Source organism: Hippocampus bargibanti, linkage group LG09 (assembly GCF_051943395.1).
Source record: "Hippocampus bargibanti isolate YZ-2025 linkage group LG09, ASM5194339v1, whole genome shotgun sequence".
Taxonomy (NCBI): Eukaryota; Metazoa; Chordata; class Actinopteri; order Syngnathiformes; family Syngnathidae; genus Hippocampus; species Hippocampus bargibanti.
Window position 1 is genome coordinate 1,868,364 of NC_142742.1, and position 24,137 is coordinate 1,892,500.

General features: G+C 38.4%; 3 protein-coding genes across 4 annotated transcripts in view; 2 read left to right on the forward strand and 1 right to left on the reverse strand.

Moving 5' to 3' along the window:
* Positions 1–1,169: 1,169 nt before the first annotated feature.
* Positions 1,170–4,422, reverse strand: LOC148893234 (immunoglobulin lambda-1 light chain-like). Its single transcript, XM_089004625.1, has 3 exons — positions 4,302–4,422; positions 3,029–3,367; positions 1,170–1,524 (listed from the first exon to the last, which is right to left on the reverse strand). Exons 1-3 carry the CDS (start codon positions 4,348–4,350, stop codon positions 1,199–1,201), a joined length of 714 nt encoding a protein of 237 aa, XP_088860751.1. The 5' UTR covers positions 4,351–4,422; the 3' UTR covers positions 1,170–1,198.
* An 893-nt stretch (positions 4,423–5,315) lies between these two features.
* LOC148893235 (receptor expression-enhancing protein 5) lies at positions 5,316–13,208 on the forward strand. Of its 2 annotated transcripts, none has more exons than XM_089005081.1 (6): positions 5,316–5,388; positions 5,481–5,603; positions 8,473–8,566; positions 9,537–9,675; positions 10,914–11,104; positions 12,713–13,208. In XM_089005081.1, exons 2-6 carry the CDS (start codon positions 5,489–5,491, stop codon positions 12,717–12,719), a joined length of 546 nt encoding a protein of 181 aa, XP_088861207.1. In that variant the 5' UTR covers positions 5,316–5,388; positions 5,481–5,488; the 3' UTR covers positions 12,720–13,208. The 2 variants fall into 2 exon arrangements, with proteins under 2 accessions (XP_088861207.1, XP_088861206.1); XM_089005080.1 differs by having other exon boundaries at positions 10,914–11,082; positions 12,713–13,192.
* Positions 13,209–16,109: 2,901 nt separating this feature from the next.
* Positions 16,110–24,137, forward strand: part of diras1b (DIRAS family GTPase 1b) — a 17,221-nt gene continuing 9,193 nt past the window's right edge. Inside the window, exon 1 of the mRNA XM_089004628.1 lies at positions 16,110–16,733. The gene's annotated coding sequence lies outside the window, so the exon portion shown is untranslated. The remainder of the gene's footprint in view (positions 16,734–24,137) is intronic.

The following is a 24,137-nucleotide window of genomic DNA, read 5'->3' on the forward strand; positions in this document are numbered from 1 at the left end:
CACGTTGCGTCTTTATGTGTCTTGCTTTTGCAATGACTGCACCATGTCTTCTGTCGACATTCTCTTGCTATGTGGCCTTTGATACCACACTTGAAACACACTATGCTTGTGTCATCACCGTGCTGGTCACGGGTGTTGGTTTTGGTGGTTTGTCGTCCACTCCGACCCTGTGTCTGCATCACACTGTCCCCTGACTCAGTGTTCAATTTCTCAGTGGCCTCAAAACTCCGTAGCTTCGTCTTGAAATCTGCAAACTTGATTTCATCATTTGAATGCGCTACATGGATTGTGAATGGCTTGAAACTTGCTGGTAGTCCTTTTAATACCATGGCAACAAGTAGTCCATCTCCCAAAGTTTCACCTGCATTTCGGAGTGCTGTGATGGCGGTTTCGGCTTTGATGATATAGTCTGTAACACTTTCATCGTTCCTCTTTTGAAGCGACGTGAGCGTGGTGTACAGATTTATTATCCGTGGTTTTCCTTTCCCGGCATAATATTCTCTCAATATCTTCAAAGATTTTCTTCCATCATCAGGTGCATCTCTCATTATTAGTGAGAGGCTCTTGTCATCAAGCATATTTATCAATTCGGCATACGCATCGGCATTTTTCTCTGCATCCGTAGCCATATCGGAACTCGTCGCCGGCTCGCTTAGCACGGTCTTCTTTAGTCCCAATAAATGAAAATGTCCGAGCATTTTTGTTTCCCATATCTCGTACTTATCTTCATCTCCGTCGAATGCCAGTCGAAGGTGCCTGCTTGCCCTTCCTTGATCCATCTTGACCGCTGTTTAGCCGGTTAGCGATAGCCTCGTTTGCTCACCGCTCTTTCAAGTCTGGATACACTTCTGGCTTCACTTTATCTCCCAAACATCTCCTGGGCCCATAACCTGTTGAGATCTTCAGCGCTTTCGCGATGCATTTGGGAGAATAAAGAGTCGAGAAGGTCCTCTTGTTTAGATCATACAAGTAGGATATTTATTTGCCGAAGCACAGACAGCAACCACTGCGTTCATCGTCGTACGAGAAGTCCAAAACATATAGACCCACAAACTGGCTTTTATCGCTGTCAAGTCACGTGATGTCCCGTCGTGGCTAGGTTGCCAGATCAGTTCAGTATTACAGCATTACATAGAATGAGGATACAATGTAACTTTCTCAACACATATATTCAGATTTTTGATTTCAGGCTGAAGCTCTACTTCGAGCAATGAGCCGCTTCTTCCATAAGTTGCCAAACAGGATTCTGCCCGGCAAGGTTGGCCTCGCACCTCACCGACGGGGACTGCCTCCATTGGTCCGCCGGGAGGCTCAACGTGCTGGTCCAGGTGTAACGGCCATTCACGTCTGCATCTCCCGAGGGGCTGTGGGACACCCCCGAGGTACTGGGGGTCCCTCCCAACTTCCAGCTCAGGGTCCAGGATAACGGGGAGCCCCCTTTGGCCACGCACACGGCCGTGGCGGAGCCCGTTTGCAGCTGCTCTTTGGAAGGGGGGAAGATGATCACGGTAGGCCGACGCACCGCTGTCAGGAATAGGAACCGGTTTTTATTTTGTTAGCTTCTTGTTAGCAACATAAACTAAATCGCATTTTGGGAACCCCCCTTTTTTTTTTGTTCACCTTGCACAAGGGCAATTTGCACCCAAAGTTTTCGAACATGTTATCGTCAATATTATCAATCGTTGGGATTATCAATACGGCCAGATTTTGCGAACGAGCTATTAGCAGCTAACAACAGCGTATCAATTTTGTTTGGTCCCTCTGACTCAAGTCTGGGTATTTTTTTTTTGCATATCAAGTTTGTGTACCTGTACTTTCAAAAAGCTCAAAAATGCTAATTAGCTAATGCTAGCTGTAGCAACGAACTCACAGCCAATTACTCAAAACGATTTGTTAGCAACTAATATAGCTTTATATTATATGAAGTAAGTAGATAATGAGTGATTAGCTACTTAAGGAAGTAGCTAATGAGTTGTTAGCTACTTAAGCAAATAGCTAACAACTCGTTAGCTACTTAAGGAAGTAGCTAACGACTCGTTAGCTACTTAAGCAAATAGCTAACAACTCGTTAGCTACTTAAGCAAGTAGCTAACAACTCGTTAGCTACTTAAGCAAGTAGCTAACGAGTTGTTAGCAACTTGATTAAAGGACAACCGACACCCGGACAATTTGTGTCCACAATTTGTAAAATCACTTCAAATGACTTCCACTGAGCGCATTTTACAAAGATTCCATCGCATATAGCTATATTTTGCGTTTTAAGACTCGTGCTGAATATGCATGAAGTCTCATTTCCAATGGAGCTTGTGCGCCATCTTGTGCATTTTCTGGGCGCTACATTGGAGTCCAGATGGCTCGAATTGATACGAATATGAAAACTATGATTCAAAACTATTTGAATCCTATTAATAACTGGATGTGTAACAAGAAAGCATCTTCTCCGAATCTGAACTCTCTGAAGCCATTGTTTTGATTCTGGAGCAAGGCAGTTTGTGAAGGAGTATCGTGGCGTGACGTCACGAACAAGGGGGCGGGACTTTCTGAATCTGCCCAGTTCCGAGCTCATTTTGTGGCAGTTTTGGGACACTACGTCATTTTTATTTTTTTGCATTTGACTAAAAATATCAACCTACGTGTTTTGGGTATTTTAGATGCTGTAAAACGTTTTTCTGATGTCAGGAAACAAAAAAATGGTGTCTTGTCCTTTAAGACAATGATTTTTGACCGAAATGATGAGTCATGAACTGGGAAAATAAACTAGCTAATGTTAGCTACATTTTGCTACATTTGAAAACAAGTTGATAGACAATCACAGAAAATAATCCAATATTATCGAACATTATAATATTGATTTGGGTTTTTTTTTTGTAACACATGGACAATTATTGACATTCACGTTTATTAGCATTTTATTTTTTTTAATTCAAAACATGCCTGGGCATTTTTATTTGGTAAAAAAATAGGAATGAATTAGCGATACAAACTTTTTTTTTCTGTCAAAACTGGTGATGAAAAATCTGTTACTTACAGCCGAGGGTGACTTTAGTTCCTTCACCAAAACCATATCTTCCACTGGCAAACCATCCAAAAGCATAATAATCGGCCATATCTTCCATCTGGACACCTTTGATAGTCAGCGTATAGTCGGAGCCGGATTGCGTACCGCTGAATCGAGATGGCATGCCCGGGAAGAGAGTACTTGCAAAGTGGACTAGGATTTTGGGAGGCTGTCCGGGTTTCACTTGGTACCAACTGAGATCTTCTTCGATGTTTGAACTCCCCGTGGCTCTGATGGTCACCGTGTCCCCAAGAGAAACGAGCTTGACTGTGTCCGTCTGCATCAGGAAATCATCCACGGCGGAAGATCCTAAAATGAGATGAATGAGAACCAAAAACCCCCTACCGTGAAGCAACACCAAATCTTAAAGGACAACCGACGTCACTTTTTTGTTTCCTAACTGACATCAGAAAAACGTTTTATAGCATCGAAAATACCCAAAACACGCAATGTCATATTTTTAGTCAAATGCAAAACACCAATAAAAATGACTTAAAGTGTCCGAAATCTGTAAAAAAATTGAGCTGCGAATTGGGCATTTTCAGAAAGTCCCGCCCCCTTGTTCGTGACATCACGCCAAGACGTCGTGCATTGCTGGAGAATCAAAACAATGGCTTCAGATTCGGAGAAGCTTTCATGTTACACATCCAGTTATGAATATGATTCAAATACTTCTGAAGAGGAAAGCATACATGTTTGCAATCGATTAAAGAATTTATTCCGTGTCATTTTGAGGCATCTGGACTGCAATGTAGCGTCCCAGAAAAGAGGCAGAAAATGGCGACCTCTTGTAGACATAACAGTGTATTGCGTTTCCACAGGCTGATAAAATCCTTATAAGGAGCTTGGACGCCCTCTTCTGGCGCAACACGAGGTTTTAAGACCAAGCAAGCATTGACGTGACGGAAGGACTGCTACAATGTGTGTTTTTTTTTTTAGTCAGGGGCGTTCCTTCAGTGACGTCACGTACAGACTCGTCACCAACTCAAAAACAAGACTTCCGGAATATTCAGCACGAGTCTTAAAAGGTAAAATATAGCTATATGCGGTGGAATCTTTGTGAAATACGCTCAGTAGAAGTCATTTGAAGCCATTTTATAAATGATGGACACAACTTGTCCGGAGATGTCGCTTGTCCTTTAAGTCAAAGCCTAAACTTTAATTCCGACTTGAAAAATCAGAGACGTTATTCCCGATCATTCTTATCATATATCTTCCAAAATAAAGTTTTTAAGCTTCTCACCTGCAATCAGCAGAGCCCAAAGCGCTAGCGCGTATGCAGGTGACCACATCTTGACTCTTGGTTAGCGAGCGCAGTTTGCGTGAAAAGATAAGGTGCGGACTTTTGAAGAAGCAGCGGTGCGGCTAAGCGTGGAAGCTCATGCAAATATAGCTGCGAGCACATCTGTTTTTGCGAAAGTGAGAAGTCGCCGCTTCCTGTTTTTTTTTTTCTCGACTATTCAACGGTCCATTTCCATATACTGTACATACTGAATATATAGCGTGTTTGTGTATATATCTGTACAGTGATACCTTGGCTTACGAACTGAATTGGATCCTAGACAGAGTGTGTAAGGCGAAACGTGTGAATCCCAAAAATTAATTTTCCATCGGAAACCATTAAAATGAGAATAATCCAATTCCAAGTCCCCATAAAACAGAATTTTCTGATTTTCTAAGCCTTAAAACTACACAAAATATACCTGATTTGATGTATAATAAATGTTCTACGGTATTATAATTCAAGAAATAAACTGTTCTGTATACTGAAGTCGTTTTATTGACCTTTGTGATGGTCGGTGATAGCTTGATGGAATGGAGTGGCCGGTTTAATCAGCATTAAACACTTGATGAGGAACGTAGCCTTCTTCTTTCACCATCTTGAGGAACGATCCCTTGTAGTTGCTTTCTCTGCGATAATTTTACCTAGTTACTCATCAATTGTGTTCTGTTTAGCTGGGGGAAGGTTTCACAATCAGTTCTGTGGGCCTTGGAGGATCAAATGTGTCGATCAAACTTTTGCTTGGCCTTGTCTATATATCTATACTGTATCTCTCCGTCTCTCTAGATAGATTGATATAGATTTGTAAAGATATCGATACAGTATAGATATAGATCGCTTTTTCTTTAGATTCCAAGTACGTACCGTTTCTTTTCCTTCACCTGCCGCTATTCTCGTCTCTGATTGGCCAACGACCAACACTAAACTCCTCTAAGCCTTATGATTGGCCGGCCGGCGTCCCACTGCGTTCCCTTCCCCGCCCCCTTCGCCACTCCACAGCCGGCTGTGGTCCGCTGCTATCTTTTCAGTGGCAACTTTTCTGATCAAGGTCAGTAAAACAACCGGTTTTCAATACCAAATCCCGGTTGCCGTCTTTTGAGTCATTTGTCACACCGCCGTGTTCTTTTCGTCGCCTTCCAGGCTCTAAAATGAGTCATTTCAAGGAGCGATTTGTGACTTTGCTCCATGAGAAGAACTTTGTCACCGACCAGCTGGCGACGCTGGAACAAAAAACGGGAATGAAGAGAGAATATATCGTCTTGGGTACGTCCAGACACTTGCTGTAACTTATTATTTTTAATGAAATAAAAAGAACAAAGAAGCAAACGAGAACGTATTTGAAAATCAAGGCGACACCAAGCTAGCAAGATTGCTTGAGCTAGCCGTGGTGACGTCACCGGCCACATATTCGTCCATTCTGGCTGGAATTGATTGCAAGTTGTCGCTTCCTCTTCCGTTAATTTGGCACACAGTACTGTACTCGCACTTTGTACTCAAATACAGAGTACTTATTGAGCCCACCAAAATATAAATCGGCATGTAGAGAAAATACACAAAAAATCAGTTAATGAATCCTCCCTATTAATGGAGGCGATAGCAAACTGAATTGCCCATCACGAACTGACGCTTCTTCAAAAACGGTGACAATCAACAATATAATGTAGGTACGCTACAGCGACCTATATTGTAAAGTGTCCTTGAGAGTTTTGAAAGGCGCTTATGAATGAAATGGATTATTATGATTATTATATTCCACCGCGATTGTTGCTGTCCAGTGAACCGAGCGCACTCTGTACTCGCAGTCGTATATCATTGCATTTTTGTGAAGTACGTAATCGTTTGTCGTGGGATATTCCAAGCTATGCAGTTTATGATGTCGTATTACACGTTTCCCTCCATGCTGGTTCTTAAAATTTCCGAATACAAGAACGAGAAACGGGGGGGGGAAATCGATGGAAGTTTACGCTCTTTTTGCTAACACTACTGTTTATAAAGGCGAGTAAGTTGTATTTTTATAATTCATAGAAGTGGTAGAATATATATTTTTCTCAATAACTGCCAAGTTTCAAGCAAAAAAGAAGCATTAGCATATACATTTCTAGAGCTCGCAATTTTCCTTCCTAGTATTCCGTGACAGCCATTTTGGATTTCTGACGAAAATCCGCCTGCCTTCGATAGTTGATATTTGCTCATTTATATTTTGAATCTTTTCTTGTGTTTTCTGTTCTTGTTTAGAATTTCAAAAGCTTTTTTTCCAATGGTACCTTACTTAAGATCTGACAGAAATTAAGAAAGTTATGATAGTTTAAACTGTAATAAAGAACTCGGTCACATATTTTTATTTTGTAACTGTGTAATTACAGGCAGAAACTCCCCTCATAATTCGAAAATTAAACATTCCATTACTTCCTTATTATTTGTCTCAGAACAATCATCTATACATTATTTGAAATCTATTTAAATGCACTTTGATATGGTATTAGAAAATGTGTGATGAATTATTATTGAAAATTGTACTAATGTGACACAGCGTGGCCATTTTCCCCAGGAATCGAAGCGACAATGTTAATAGAATATTCATCACATTTTGCCCCCACTTCCTCCCTCAAAGTGTCATCACTGGTGGTTGGTTTCAGTGTGCTGAGTATGTATCGTTTTTGAGCGAGTTGGCCAAGTTTCGAGAAAGAGTTTGTGCAAACCGATTATTCTTGGTTTCAGTTAAAGCTGACAGTAGAACACCTGCGCCTGTGTTTACGCTTGTGGAAAGTACATGCAAATATTATGCAAATGACACCACTTTTCACAAGGGATTTTGTAGTATGAGTTTGAGTATGGTTCAACATTTTGATGCGCTAGCAATTTTGTGTCCTTTGTATGTTTTTGGGGTTATTTTTTTTAACACGTTTGGATTTTTGTGTTTTGTAGTACCCATTTCAATTTTTTTTGTCTGTGTATTTGTTATCTAATATTATAGTGTTTTGTCTGATTTTTATTTTTTTCCCCTCAATATTATTGCATTTTCAAATAATTTTTTTCCTCATATTTTTTTCTATTATTTTTAGTGTCTATTTTGTGTCCATTTCAAATGTTTTGTATTTGCAAATCATTCAATTTTCAGTGATTAATTTTTCCTCATTTTTTATTGTGTTGTTTTTAACATTTTTTTTACATGTAATTTGGTCTTTTTTTAAATTTCATTTAACTCATTCACCGCCATTCCCCAATTTATTATATATCAATATGTATGCTTTGCGTTGTATTTTGTATAGCCGCCCCCATTTCAAGCTTAGATAACTCCAGACTCATAACTGAGGAATTAACTTTTTTTTTTAATGAAAGTAGAGAGTCTAAGGCAGGGGTGTCAAAGTTATTTTTTGTCGCAGGCCACATTGTAGTTATGGTTTCCCCTCGAGGGCCGTTATGAATTTGAGGAAGCCATTAGAATGTTTAATCCCCTCCACGTATTACATATAGAGCGCACAACAAATTCATGAAAAACTAGTTTTCAAATCTGAAGTCAAGAATAATGACTGTTATTGTGGTTTACATGCAAAAATATGACATTTTGGTTCAGATTTTAGCCAGCATCATGGAATTTCACAAGTTGGATTTGCTTTCGCGGGCGGAAAAAAATGATGTGGTGGGCCGGATTTGGCCCCCGGGCCTTGACTTTGACACCTGTGGTCTAAGGTTTCTTACGCTGCATTGAATGTTTATGTAGTCCTAAAACTCAATATTCTGTGGGGCCTGCAATTTGAGTGAAAATGACAAAAACCCTGGCACTGGAGTGGACACATTTTTGCACATCATCTGGCAGTGAATGAGTTGATGGTATTTTTTAAAAATATTTGACATTTTAATATTTTTTTGAACACAGTTTGACTTTTCCCTCCTTCATAAATTTCCACATCAGGGATAACATTTCTCTTAGCTTCGTTTACCCATTTGAACATCACGTGTACTTTGTCTCATGTCATTTCTGCAAGTCAAATATGTACACTTTGCCGGCAATGATGATGAGTCGCGTTTCAGCTGAGAAAGTTTCAGATCCCCGTTTGATTCTCGGTGTTTGCCGATTCAAATTTACCACCCGCTTACTTCCTTTTCGAAACTTGTGCTTTGCTTTGTGCAGGTGCCCTGGGTTTGATCGGAATTTACCTCCTGTTCGGGTACGGAGCGTCGTTGCTATGCAACCTCATCGGCTTCGTCTACCCGGCGTATTTCTCGTATGTATCGGCTACACGCATACGCCGTTCGTCCCTTCCACCGCATGATGTTATGAACCATTAATTAATTTTTTTTCATTTTATTTTGGTCATTTTTGTCACTATTTGAGTATTTTGTTTGAATAAATTCAGCATTTTTTAAATATATTTTTGTTTCCCATTTAGTTTTGTGCTCATATTTGTTTTGCTTTTATTTTCCTTTTTGTTCCTTTTGAAACATTTGTGTATTTTTCATCCAAAATGTGTGCATTTTTCTAATTTACTTTTTTTCCTCTTAACTGGCTACTGGAATAATAATAATAATAATAATAATCGCCTTTTCAAAACTCTCCAGGTCACTTTACAGTCACATAATCATTTTTTTCACTCAACCGGGAACAACTATAATATATCAAGTTAGCTAGATAGCTAATAGATAACTAATATATAGCTTGCTAGCTAGCCAGTTAGGCAGTAAATAGATCGCAAATAGATAGCTAGTTAGGTAGCCAGCAACTTTGACTCTGTTCAACAAGGAATAACTCGAATAGATCAAGTTAGCTAGCTAGCTAATAGATGACTAATAGATAGATAGATAGCTAGCTAGGAAGCCAGCAACGGTGACCCCGTTCAACCGGGAATAACTCAAATAGATCAAGTTAGCTAGCTAGCTAATAGATGACTAATGGATAGCTAGCCAGTTAACCAGCTAATAGATAGCTCGCTAGGTAGCCAGCAACGGTGACCCCGTTCAACCGGGAATGAATAGATGCGGTGTCCCCAATTCACTGTCCTTCAAAACAAATGTGTACATTTGCTTTTCACTATTTGTGGAAAATATGCAGCATATGCAAATTTTGTTAGGAAGTACTTCCGAGTACATTCGACAGGCGAAATGTTAAAAATTATTGTCATGCTTTTACATCAAAATTAGGAAAAGACATAAGAATATCTCGTGACTCAGAAATGTGTCTTTTTTTTTTGTTCAAAGTATCAAAGCCATCGAGAGCACGGTGAAGGAAGATGACACGCAGTGGCTCACCTACTGGGTGGTGTACGGACTCTTCAGCATCGTCGAGGCCTTCTCCGACATCTTCCTCTTTTGGTTCCCCTTTTACTACGCCGGCAAGGTACGTACCCTCCGTTTGTATGTCCGTGTGTGCGCAGCCACCACTTGTCAACATTGTGGGCACATCTCAAAACTTGATACAACCAAAGCAGTTGACTCTCACATCTTTTCTTCAAATAAATACATAACCGACTATATATATATGCATAAATAAATAACCAAATAAATATATGCATAAATAAAGTAACACATAAATACATCAATAAATATATAAATACACAATTACATAAACACATAATTAACAAAATAAATATATACATAAATAAAAAAACAAATAAATGCAGAAATATATAAAAACACAAATACATAAACATGAATAACAAAATAAATATTTACATAAATAACTACATACACAAATACATAAATAGCTATATAAAAACTAATAAATAAAAATAAATGTAAATAATAATATAAATAAAAACAAATTAAAAATATATATATATATACATAAATCACAAAATAAACAAACAAATGCATAAATACATATACAGTATAAATACACAAACACATAAATAACTAAATAAACATAGATAAATAAATACCCATATAAATACATCCATAAATACTGTATATAAATACACAAAAACGTAAATACATAAATAACAAAATTAATATAAATAAATAACCAAATAAATACATAAATAAATAAACATATATAAATAAATAACCATATAAATACATCCATAAATATATAAATACACAAACACATAAATAACAAAATAAATAAATAACCAAATAAATACACAAATACATAAATAACTAAATAAACATACATACATAAATAACCAAATAAATACAGCCATACATATATAAATACACAAATAGATAAATAACTAAATAAACATACATAAATAACCAAATAAATACATCCATAAATATATAAATACACGAATACATAAACACATAAATAACAAAATAAATATATATAAATAACCACATTAACAAATAAATATTTAAATACACGAATGAATAAATAAATATACAAATACAAACATAAATAAATAGATAAACGGATACATGAATAGATAAATAAACAAATAACATAAATGAATAAATAAAAGCGGATTAAAATGAAGATGTTTTTTTAAATACCCTTTAAACTTGCATTAGGGCTCACAATGTTGATTTTAGGTCATTTTTTTTGGAGGTGAAAAAAAAAAAAGAATCTGGACGCTGTGCCGAAAACGCCATTTTGCCTCTAGCATTGTGGATTTGTTGACCAACGGCGTCTCCCCGCAGTGCGCCTTCCTCATCTGGTGCATGGCTCCGGTCACCTGGAACGGCTCCGACATCCTCTACAAGCGCCTCATCCGACCTTTCTTCCTGAGACACCAGGCCGCCATGGACGGCGTGGTCAGCGACTTGAGCGCCAAGGCCAAAAGCGTATCTGAGAGCGTCACGAAGGAGGGTGAGATACCAACAGTTCTCATGCAAGTACCACCACATTTTATCTCCACGGCATGCCGGCGCCTTCTCGCCTGCATGCGTTCAACCGGCGCGCATCGGCTACTCACTTGCCACGTTCACGCTTCGCAATACTTGTAGGTATGTGCTACGCTACTTCCTGGGTGGGGGGAGGGGAAAAAGTCAAGATGGAGTCATTTAGCAAAATGGCTAGCCCGCTAGCTAACGTCCAGCACCGCAACATGGCCAATCTGCTCCTCTGCCTCCACTCGCACGCAATAGCAAAACTTTTAACATTTGTTACGTTAGCTTGCTAGCTGCCTAATACTCTTATGCAAATTTGCTCACACTGAAAGAAGAAGAAGGACTTCCACAAAATGATACTAAAATGGCGACTTGGAGCGAAGGTGAAGCCTCTGGGTTTTTCTTCTTTTTTTTTGGGGGGGGGGGGGGGGTCTCCTCATATCGCTTCTTTCATTGTGACTCCCAAATTTCATGTTGGTGAAACAATCTCTAAAATGGCTGCCGAAACAAAATGGCCGACATCCTGTGACCCTCAGTCATTTGTCCTTGTGATTTTTTTTAAATAATAATAATAATACATTTCATTTATAAGCACCTTTCAAAACTCTTGAAGGACAACCGATGCCACCGGACAAGTTATGTCCATAATTTGTACAATCGCTTCAAATGACTTCTACTGAGCGTATTTGACAAAGATTCCACCGCATATAGCTATATTTTACCTTTTAAGACATGCACTGAATATTCCGGAAGTCTTGTTTTCGAGTTGATGACGATGCCTGACGTGACGTCACGGAAGGAACGCCCCTGACCGAGAAAGTGACACGCAATGCATTTTGCGGTACTTGGTTTGGTCTGAAAACTTCGTGTTGATGGCAAAATTAGAAGGAAAACACATAAATAACGCGATGGTGAATCGTTGTGTGTTGCACCAAGACTACTATTTAATATTCGCTGACAAAAATTCCCAGGAGACAAATAAGCCCATTTCCACGTAGCTTTGTCGCCATCTTCTGCCTTTTTTGGGTGATACATTTCTCTCCAGATGCCTCAAAATTACACGGAATAAATTCTTTCATCGATTGCAAACATGTATGCTTTCCTCTTCAGAACTATTTGAAAGCATCTTCTCCCAATCTGAAGCCATTGTTTTGATTCTCCAGCAAGGTCTTGGCGTGACACCACGAACAAGGGGGCGGGACCTTCTGAAACTGGCCACTTCCGGTTTCAATTTGAAGTAGTTTTTAGACACTTTAAGTTATTTTTATTGGTGTTTTGCATTTGACTAAAAATATCATACTGCGTGTTTTGGGTATTTTAGATGCTATACAACGTTTTTCTGATGTCCATTAGGAAACAAAAAAAGTGGTGTCGGTTGTCCTTTAATCTCACATTACAGTCACAGGATTTTTTTTTTGAATATTTCTTTCAATATTTGTTTTAAACGATCGACTTGACAACCAAATATCGTCGCAAGTAGAAATTGGTTGCGTGCAATTGAGCCTACTTCTTCTCTCATTGGCTAATTTGAGGTATCGTTGTATTTTAAAATCTTTTAGGGGAAAAAAACAAACCAAACAAAATCTTGTTTCTTTCTCTTTTGTCTTCAGCTGTTAATCGAGCACTCAACAAGGACCAGTGAGGAGCATTGGAACACTAATTTGCCTGAGAATGTGCGTATTTTTGTATGAATAGATGTGTGTTTTTGTTGGTTCAAAGAAAGAAAGGAAAAAAACCAGAAAACACAGCCGTGGCTACGTACGATTAGCATCATGTGACGATGTGGTACGCAATTATCATGGTTTAAGCATTCCTGGAAGATGTTCTGTCTAACTGAGCCGTTTCAATGTGGAAACGAAACCAAACGAGCCAAAGGGCGTTTGTGTTCCATGGCTGCCATTTTTTTTTCTTTTTATTTTGCCAATCTTCCCCCAAAGTTGTTTGATTATGAAGGCGCAATAAACAGGAAATGTGATCAATTGTCAAATCTTTGTCACTCAGCATTTTTGTTCGCCCCTAGTGACAAAAATCCCCCCCCCCAAATTAAAATAAAGAGACAAGCAGGCTTGCTAACGTTAGCTTAGCTTGTCGTTTTGAATGCATGTAGCATTTAATAGTCTTTGCTTGGCTGGCCTCGGGGTGCCTGTTCAAAAATGACAGAAAATTGGAATTTTGTTTTACTTTGTAGTATCTCCCCCACACGCACAGACTTTTGACATGTTATTTTTTTTGTATTTCTGTATTTTTTTACACATTCTTAATATCTTTTTAGCACATTTTTGTGCATTCTGGATCTTTTTTTCCATTAATTTTTTCCATCCTCTTTTTATAACTTTTTTTGTGCATGTTGAAATCTTTTCTAACTTTTAGCATTCTGATTATTTTTTTATTTATTTGTTCCTAATCTTTTGATAACATTTTTTGTGCATTCTGGATCTTTTTTCAATGTATTTTTTTCATCATCTTTTTAGAACTTTTTTTCTGCACTCTGAATCTTTTTTGTTTTTTTTTCCCCTCATTTTTTATAACTTTTTTTGTGCGTGCTGAATCTTTTTTTGATTTATTGTTTTTCTTTTTATAATTTTTTTGCTCACTTTGAATCTTTTTTATTTATTTTTTTCCTCATCTTTGTTGAACATTTTTGCGCATTTGGGGTCTTTTTTTAACATTTTTTTTTCTTCTGTTGCTAACCTTTTTTGTGCACTCTGATGCTTTTTTTGCCTCATCTTTTCTAACTTTTAGTATTCTGAACCTTTTTTTTTTCTTTTTTTTCCCTCATCTTTTTATAACACTTTTGGGCATTCTGGATGCTTTATTTTTCATCTTTTTATAACTATTTTGAAACTTTTTTTTGTCCACTTCTCTAACTTTTTTTTTGCATTATGAATCTTTTCTCTCATCTTTTTAATCACATTTTTGCTCATTCTGGAATTTTTTTTGAATTTCTTTTTTTCCTCATCTTTTTACATTTCTTTGTGCACTCTGAAACTTTTTCTTCTCATCTTTTCTAACTTTTTTTGCCATTCTGAATCCCCCCCCCCTTCAACACATCCACCACTTCATCCTTTAAGCCCCCCTCAAGCCTTAAGAGCACATTTACGGCGCCTTCAGTCTGCCTAACTGCCCGAATGCTAATTTGTGTTTGGTTGAATTCATGCTCGAGAGGCCTTCAATGGGACTCCCTTTTGTGTCGGGGCGCTCTGAGGAGAATGCGCAAGAATTGGTCCAGCCAAGCATCACACACACGCGCGCACACGCCGCCGTGTGTGTCTTGTCATTTTTGCCATGGTTATTAAAACAGTGCGGATGACCTCAAACTGACCCGTTATAGTTTATAAGCGGCTTTCAAAACTCTCAAGGTGAGCAGCGGTAGCTACACGCGCCAGCGTTCACTCAACCCGGAAGTGCTATGCTAATATGCTAATATGCATGACATACAGCACAGATGAAATTACAGTCCTCTCGGACCCCGCGTGCAAGGCACTTATAATGACTTTGACAAACATAATAAACACGAAAACACCAATTTGCCGGGAGAGAGAGGCGCCGCTGCGTGTTCACGCGCCGCCATCTTGGTTAAACACAAAACAAAACAATTAAATAACAAATAATGACAACACAAAGACACGGAGTCATTCATTCTTCATCACGTGCTGTACCCTCTTTGTGACTTGAAGCAGTTCTAGATGAAAGAGGAGAGGATCAAAACATCCTTTTCAGCAGTGGATCAGGGACGTCATGGTGGAATGTGCACGTCTACTACAAGCTAAATGTTGACAGCAAATACCTAGTTATAGCATCCAAAAAAAGGAGAGTTAGCATGTTTTTTTTTCTTCGGAGAGCTTATTTGTTTTATTTTTATTGGATATATTTTCAAATGATTAATGCATGCCTATTTCTACCATTAGAATGTTCTTTTTGCTGTCTTAATACAACGAATTATTCATTTGATTGATTTTTCAAAAATAGGCGCATACATCTCCTTTCCAGAATCAAAATCAGAATCAGAAAGCCTTTAATAGTCGCACAATAGGGACATTTGCCATCTCCAGCAGCAAAAATTGGAAGGAGTCTGGGCGGAGTGGTCAAAGATAAAACAGTATTCTATGCGCAAAATTAAATATCAGGAGACTAAAATGTATAACTGCACAAAAAGTTTCATAAAAAGAACTGGACAAAGTATATTACCGATTCCTGTGCACCAGATCCAGCAGCCATTTAAACAGCTTCTCCCCCAAGCTATTAACTCTCTAAACAGTAACCTCAATCGAACTGTATTGTGCCTCCATTTTTCTTTTGATGATACTAGTGCAGCGTGTTCTACCAGAGACAAATTATTTGTGGGTTCTACATACGTACTTGACAATAAAGATGATTCTGAAAATACAGTATAAAAAATATCGATGATATACAGTAAAGTCTCGTTATATCGATATTCAATGGAGTCCGAAAATATCGATATAACCGGGACTATCGAAATATCCGACCCTGCGCGCATGTAATTTTCTCCGTGCGTGCATAGAGATAGTATCGATATAACCGGGATATCGATATAACGAGACTTTACTGTATCTGTACGTCAAATCGCCTCACAACTAACTCAAACAAAAAGTACCAAGAAAAGCAGTTTGGGAATTCCCATGTACCAATTTTATTAGGCGTAGTACCTCTGATCACCGTTAGGTGGTAGTCAAGTACCATCCCCTGCTGACGGCGACTCAAAAAAAAGAAAAAAAAGAACAATTGTGCTATTTGAAATACCGCCAAAATTGGTCTTTTTTTATGTCTTGTTCGATACTAAAAATGAAATTTCGGCTCGACAAGGCCGTGAATGTTTTCAAATTTATGTCCCACGCAATCATGGCTTCGAGTTAGCATTGCTTCCGTGTTTGTGTACGTGTGTGTGTGTCTCTCTCTCTCTCTCTCTCTCTCCCCCCCTCCCCCATTTCTCTCCCTCCTTGGTCCTGAAGCTTCTCTGTCCACGGTGCTGATTCAGCGTTCAACAAACCGGAAGTGAGCACAGGACGCACCCATTCAAAGAAAAGCACCCTCCCCCCACCACCTCCAGCTCAAGTTAAGTATGGGGGGCACGTCATGAATATGGATACATTCAGTACTAAACACTAAATGAAACTTGATTTATTTATTATTTTATTTTGATTAAAGGGAAAAAAAACTGGGATGAATCAGAAATACAACGTATGTTTTCTTCATAGTATTTTTAATTATTATTATTATTATTATTTCCATGTGCACAGTACACAACGTTGTTGTGGTATTTGCCAGAGCTGATAAGGAGGGAAAATGGACGTGTAGCCCCTCCCACCACCGAGTGGGAGAGGCAAAAAGAGGGACGGAAAGAAAGAAAGAGAGAGACGACGACGAAAAGGAAGAGGAGGAGATGGTGTGAGAGAGAAAGACAGACAGAGAGAGAGCGAGAAGAGGAGAACGTCCAAGCCACAAACCGGGACGACGATGAGCTCGACGTGAACGCGCGTTCACGATGCTTTAAGAAGAAAAAAAAAACACCTCCCTTCTCTTTTATTTTATTTGTTTTTTTTTTTAACCATCCTGCTTTGATTATTTTTCTGCCATCTCCCCTTCGACGACGACGAGGAGACCCACACGCAGGTGCGACCATTACACACACACACACACACACAGAACGCGCGTGCCCGGTTTTGTTACATTTAGCATGTTACGAAGCCATGTTGGACCGGTATGTGCTACGCGTTGGTAGTAGAATCTTTCGTATCTTTGAGATGGAGGGGGGTGGGGATTTGGAGGACCTCTGGCCAAAATGTTGCTCCCCGTATGAGATGGCGCTGCTCCGGTATTTATGAATGAGTTCTGTAATGGCGCCCCCCCCCCCCAATTCCACCCCCTTTCTTGCATATTTCTTCCTTTCCTTCCTTGTTCGCAACCTTACCTTCCTTCTTTGTCATCGTGACGCACGAGGCCGCTCTGGTGATGACTGTGATTGTGACGATTATAGTGACGGTGGTAGTTAAATTCCCCATCTGGATGTTGATTTAAAGCCGTAATTCATGTCAAGACATGTTTTTGAAAAAATGGGGAGGGGGAGCATGGTGAATATTTTCCTCAACTATTTCCTGTGTTTCGTTTTAGTATCGATTTTAGTCAGAATTTACCACCATTCATGGCATCATTCTAATTTTAACTCATTCACTGCCAGAAAAAAATGTGTTCACTCCAGTGCCAGGGTCACTCTAATTCCAGGACACACAGAATATTGAGTTTCAGGACGACATAAACGTTCAATGCAGCGTAAGAAACCGTAGCCTCTCTTCTTTCATCAGAAAAAAAAAGTTAATTCCTAAATGATATGCGTCTGGAGTTATATGAGCTTGAAATGAGGGCAGCTGCACAAAATACAATACATACATATTGGTTTATATAGCGCTTTAACAACAGCGGGAAGCTGTAACAGAGCGCTAACATGGGAAAAAAGGGAAATGCTGCCACCTTGTGGAAAAGAAAAAAAAATGATTGAGGCCATGCTTAGCGCTTTATCGGCACCCAAGCATGAACAAATACAACCCGAACAAATTCGGGAATGGCGCTCGCTCTACGTCATAATTTCAATTCGCGAATAAATTTGTGATTGGCAGTGAATGACTTAAAAAATTGACCATTTCTGTCACTCGAGAGTTGTTCTTCGCAGAGGAAAAAGAATACGTGACTATGAGTAGCTTTGCAGTCTGCTTCGTGTTACAACAACATATGTGTTCAATTCAGTGCGTCTAACACGGAGACTATTTAGCGTTAGCATCAATCTAGCGAACTCAAAAGCATTTTGAAACAAGTCGGACCAAAAATGGGATGGCGGGAGGCTGCATTCCTGTACTTCTATCCCTGTGTCATGAAACTGCCACGCTTGACTTGACTTCATACGGATGCCGAAAATTTCACTTGGGTCTCGTCAGACCACAGGACACGTTTCCATTGATCTATCTCCTTAGTTTGCTTTTCTTCATCAAAATACAGTGATACTTTGGTTTACGAACCCCTTGGCTTATAAACTTTTTGCTTTACGAATGTTAAATTTATGAAAATTTTACCTTGGCATACAAACAATTTTTCAGGATACACATGGAGCTGCCACAATAAGTGATGTCGTTCGCGAATGAGCCCATTCTTCTAACAACAAAATGGCAGCCGGCTTGTTTTGGCCCTCTTAAAATATCCCATCAATCAGGCTCTACAAACAACCCGCACAAGCCATCTTTACGCTTGATGCCAAAAGCTATCAACCCACCTAAACAGAACACAATTGATGAGGAACTAGCTAAAATTATCGCAGAGAAAGCACCTAGAAGGGATCTTTCCTCAAGATGGTAAAAGAAGATGGTTACGTTCCTCATCAAGTGTTTAATGCTGATGAAAGCAGCCAGTCCATTCCATCAACCTCAACGACCATCACAAAGGTCAATAAAAGCACTTTATTATACAATACAGTTTATTTATTGAATTATAATATCAAGGCACATTTATTATGCATAAAATAAGGTATATTGTGTGTAGTTTTAAGGCTTAAAAAAGTAGAAAATTATGTTTCATGAGGACCTGGGAACGGATTATTCTCATTTCAATGGTTTCCTATGGGAAATTAATTTTTGGGATACACACTTTTCACCTTACACACTCTGTGTGGGAACCAATTAAGTCCGTAAGCCAAAATGTCAGTGTACCAATAGCCATGATAGTATTTTTCAAAGGCAAAGCACGTGCGCCCGCAGCTCTATTTCCGGTGGCCAACCCCAAATTTTCCGATTCTCGGAATGTCCCGTGCCTCGAGCCCCCTCGATCCAATGTAGATCACACCTGCTCCCCATTCACAGCTGAGGAAATTGGGGGGGGAAAAAAGGCGGAAATGGCGGCCTCTTTTTTGCAGTGTATCTTCACAGCAAGGCTCCTTATTGATTTCTTGGCATGTTGTCGTAGTGAACTCGGCTGCAGTCGAGCACAGCAGGGGACGTTTTTTTGCATTTAAAGGCCTTTTTTCCCTCTTCAATGCATGACATGGCCTTCATCCCGGTTGCATCACGTGCCATCCAAAGTAGGATTCCCTGTCTTTGTTTGCCATCTGCGTTGCATTCGACGCTGGCTTGAGTGGAATTAGTGAGCAAAAAAAAAAAAAAAAAAAAGGCCGCCCGAGTGGATCCAAGTGTTCCGCCTCGCCAACCCATCTGTCACACTTCGGGCAGCTGTATCATACGGACACGGCCTAAGAATAAATGCGCTTTATTTTGAATCTATTGGACTTTTATTGAAAGTAAAGAACAAAATATGATGGTGGGGGTAGGGCGGTAAATAATGTGACATGAATGCATTCCAGATGCCGGAAAATATTCACATTTTGCATATTTTCTTAATTTTCTTATTTATTTATTTATTTATTTATTAAGCGTAGTTATGTATTTATTTGTATTTTTATTTAGGTATTTATTTATTTATTAACCTTATTCATTAAACGTATTTATTTATTTGTGTGTTTATGTATATTTATTTATTTATTAAACGTATTTATTTATTAGTGTATTTATTTATTTATTTATTTCAGAATCAGAATCATCTTTATTGCCAAGTATGTAGAACACACAAGGAATTTGTTTCCGGTAGAACACGCTGCACTAGTATCGTCGTCAAAAAAATATATATTTATTTATTTAAATTTATTTATTTATTTATTTATTTATTTATTTATTTATTAAACGTATTTATTTGTGTATTTAGGTATTTTTATTTAGGTATTTATTTATTATTAAACTTATTTATTAAACTTGTGTATTTATTTGTGTGTTTATGTATTTGTATTTATTTATTTATTTATTTATTTATTAGATGTTGTTATTTATTTATTTGTGTATTTATTTATGTATTTTTATTTAGGTATTTATTTTTATTTATTTATTAGACATAGTTATTTATTTATTTGTGTATTTATTTATGTTTTCTTATTTATGTTTATTTAGGTATTTATTTAGGTATTCATTTATTTATTAAAATGCTTCATTAAACGTATTTATTAAACTTATTTATTTATTTATGTTTTTATGCTTATTTATTTATTTATTTATTTATTTATTTATTTATTTATTAAATGTATTTATTTATTTGTGTATTTAGGTATTTTTATTTAGGTATTTATTTATTATTAAACTTATTTATTAAACTTATGTATTTATTTGTGTGTTTATGTATTTGTATTTATTTATTTATTTATTAGACGTTATTTATTTTTTTGTGTATTTATTTATGCATTTTTATTTAGGTATTTATTTATTTATTTATTTATTTATTAGACATAGTTGTTTATTTATTTGTGTATTTATTTATGTATTCTTATTTATGTTTATTTAGGTATTTATTTATTTATTAAAATGCTTTATTAAACGTATTTATTAAACTTATTTATTTATTGGTTTATGTATTTTTGTTTATTTATTTATTTATTTATTTGTTTGTTTGTTTGTTTGTGTATTTATTTATCGGTGAAATCACAATCACAGATGTATTTATGTATTTTTATTTAGGTATTCATTTATTTTTATATTTATTTAGTGATTTATTTATATTTATTTGTTTATTATTTATTTATTCATTCATTTATTTATTTGTGCCTTTATGTAATCGTATTTATTTATTTAATGTATTTCTTTATTTTTTTTTCTCTTCATCATAACAAGTTTTTATTATATTAGCAGCTTCTTAGGCAGAGATGCTCCGCGCAGGCTAATACGCGACGCTAATACACTACGGCTACGCGCTAATTACGCCGCACTCTTACATGCGGTCACGTTCCGTCTGACTCCTCGCGTTGAATAACTGATGATGACGATGACGATGATGATGATGATGTCACATCACAAGCGTCCTATGAATGAATAGTTTTGTCGCTTCTACGTGAAAAGAAAACATTTGTGAGTCATGGCCCCATCAAACAAAATTATGGGTGGAATCCAAAATATCTGTGTGTCAACATATAAAACAAATTCATCATTTTTATTATTATTATTTTTTTAATAAAAAGTGTTGTGGCTTTATTTGGCATGACTTTGCCCATCACTTGAAAGTGGCTTTGGATTTTGGCCCACCCTCATTTCAAGTCATGGTTGGTGAAACACATCATCGAGGCTATTATGCAACATTGTTCCATACCAAATGTGCATAAATAATAATAATCCATTTCATTTTTAAGCGCCTTTCAAAACTCTCAAGGTCACTTTACAGTGCGGGTGAGCAGCGGCAGCCACAAGCACCAGCATTCAATCCCCGTTCACAGATCCGTACGCTAGATCACAAGACATATTTGTTTTTTTATTCTTCCTTTTAACTCATTCAATGCCACATACAGGTTACACCCGACTTACAACCACCTCGACTTACGACCACCCGTACTTATGACCATGACCTCCATTTTCTAAATTTTAAATCAACGCCTTGCACCGCTACGCGCTAGCAGGACACCATTAAAGTGAGTTGGTCAGTTATTTCCTGGCTAATGGTAGCCTCTAGTGGACTTTTAGTAAATCACACCACACTTTTTCCAGTCTGGATATATTCAGACATAGCACTACTGAAGGCCTAGTGATGAACTTCATGGCCTGCCACTGAAAAAGACACTACGAATCGGCCGGTGTTTAACACTGACAACAAAATGTCAGTGTTGCATGAACACCAACTCAGTCAGAAAATAGCTCGTCTCGTATGAGATACAATATAGGTAACATCCGACTTACGACCAGTTCAACTTACGACCATGACCTCCAGACCCTATTTTGAAAAATTTAATTCTGCGGCTGGCGTCGCAACGCGCTAGCAGGCAAGCAAGGCCAGCCAGCCTGCATTTCACTCGCACAGCAATCGACTGCGTGATGGCACCGGAGGGGGGGGGAGTTTGCGACTCATTTAGCCTCCGAGTCTCTTTTCAACATTTTGAATGGATTTCGACTTACGACCATTTTGACTTACAACCGTTTGGTTGGAACGGAACTCGGTCGTTAAGTCAGATGTTATCTGTATGTGCAAAACTGTGTCCACTCCAATGCCAGGGTTTTTGTCATTTTCACTCAAATTCCAGTATCCACAGAATATTGAGTTTTAGGAGTACATAAGCTTTCAATTCAGCGTCAGAAACCTTAGACTCTTCTTTGATCCCCCAAAAAAGTTAGTTACTAAGTTATTTGGGTCTGCAGTTATCTGAGCTTGAAATGTCTTAGGAATTGGGTCAATGCGGACAGACGGAAGGTTAAGCTCTGTGATTAGTCAACTAAGCCGGGACCACAGTGTTACAATCTTGACACACACACACACACACACACACACACACACACACACACACACACACACACACACACACACACACACACACACACACACACACACACACACACAGGGAGGGAGGTCTTATAATAATAATAATAATAATCATCATCATAATAATGCATTTCATTTATAAGCGCCTTTCAAAACTCTCAAGGACACTTTGCAGTCACAGGATAAGTTTTTCTGTGGGTGAGCAGCGGCAACCACGCGCTCCAGCCCCACTCAACCCGGAAGTAACTCAACTAGATAGAAAGCTAGCTAACATATAGCTAATAGCTAGCCAGCTCGATAATTAACCAGATAGATAGCTAATATCTAGCTACATAGCTAATACATAGCCAGCTAGACAGCTAATAGATGGCAAATAGCTAGCTAGCTAAGTATCAGTAGTCGTATTCATTAGCGATGACTACTATTCCCCATTTGTTTTTTCCCGTAAAATCTTTCATGCGTTTATTAATTCTTCATTTTATTAATCATATTATATGATATTAATCGTTCATTAATTATTTTTATTAGTATGTGGCAGAGTTAATCACGATCCGATTTGCGATTAATCGCTTGTTTTGCTTTTTCCAACCAATTCATATCGGCCCACAGGAATTCATGTAACTGCAATTGATGAAATGCTTTGTGATTGGTTCGTTTATTTAGTGTAGGTGTTTTGGATTCTTATTGGATTCCCCTTTATTAGTTTCGCAGTGGAGAAATGTATATTTCAAAGCAGCAAAGTGATAAGAGGAAAGGAAAGGAAGAAGTAGAAAAACAAAATACAGGAGCTGCTGTAAAGGCAGCCCCTCTCGCGGCGCCATCTTGATGTCAAAACAACAACAATAAAAAATGTGACACGACACAAAAGAGTCGTTCAATCTTCAGCACTTTCTGCACCCTTTTTGTGACATGAAGCAGTTGTCGATGGAAAAAGGAGAGGATCAAAGTGTCCTTTTCACCAATGGATCAGGGGTGTCATGGTGGAATGCGCACGTTAGCTATGAGCTAAACGTTGAAAGCAAATATGTAGCATGTAGCATCCATTGACGAAAGAGATTGTCTCGCATCTCCTGTCCCCACGTAAATCCGCTTCAATTCCAAGCCGCGACCGTTCCACATCCGCATTCTTCTTTTTCGTTTTTTTTTTTTTTTTTTTTTTTTTTTAAATCGTGTGACTAAGCACGTTCGCTAGCGTCGTCGCTTCGCTTCACCCACGCGGTAGCTCGCGTTTGCGTCGCCCGCCCGCGCGTGTTTGCCAGTGCGGCACTGCAGCGGCGTGACGATGACGAAAACGCAGGCTGGAGTGAGTCACGAGCTCGAGAAATGCATTCCTCCCGCGGCATGCTGGGAAAAGAGGCTGCAGTTACACACGTTCGTGTTTGATTGATGGCGTGCGTGCGTGTGTGTGTGTGCGTGCGTGTGTGTGTGAGACTAAATCTGTTGATCCCGCTTAGCCGGCGGCTCAAATAGGCGTGCTCGCCGTCCGTACATCTCCGCCGCATTCCAATATCCCCGATTAAAAAAGCACGGATACCTCCGCGCGGCGCGTTCTATTTAATCGCGCTCTTGATCTGCCTGTCGGCCATTGTCTTTGTTGTTTTTTTGTTGTTGTTGTTTTTTTTTTGCGCTGCTAGTGCGAGCCGCGTCGAGTGGCTCTCGACGGGCTAAATTATGCGCATAATTAGCCACGGACAA

Bases quoted from the DNA above. Each gene is read 5' to 3' on its own strand.
- LOC148893235 (XM_089005080.1), top strand. From the start codon at position 5,489: ATGAGTCATTTCAAGGAGCGATTTGTGACTTTGCTCCATGAGAAGAAC. The intron at 9,676-10,913 runs GTACGTACCCTC...GTCTCCCCGCAG, and splicing joins CCTTTTACTACGCCGGCAAG to TGCGCCTTCCTCATCTGGTG. The intron at 11,083-12,712 runs GTGAGATACCAA...TTTTGTCTTCAG, and splicing joins TGAGAGCGTCACGAAGGAGG to CTGTTAATCGAGCACTCAAC.
- LOC148893234 (XM_089004625.1), bottom strand. From the start codon at position 4,350: ATGTGGTCACCTGCATACGCGCTAGCGCTTTGGGCTCTGCTGATTGCA. The intron at 3,368-4,301 runs GTGAGAAGCTTA...ATCTCATTTTAG, and splicing joins TTGGGCTCTGCTGATTGCAG to GATCTTCCGCCGTGGATGAT. The intron at 1,525-3,028 runs GTAAGTAACAGA...TATTCCTGACAG, and splicing joins AACTAAAGTCACCCTCGGCT to CGGTGCGTCGGCCTACCGTG.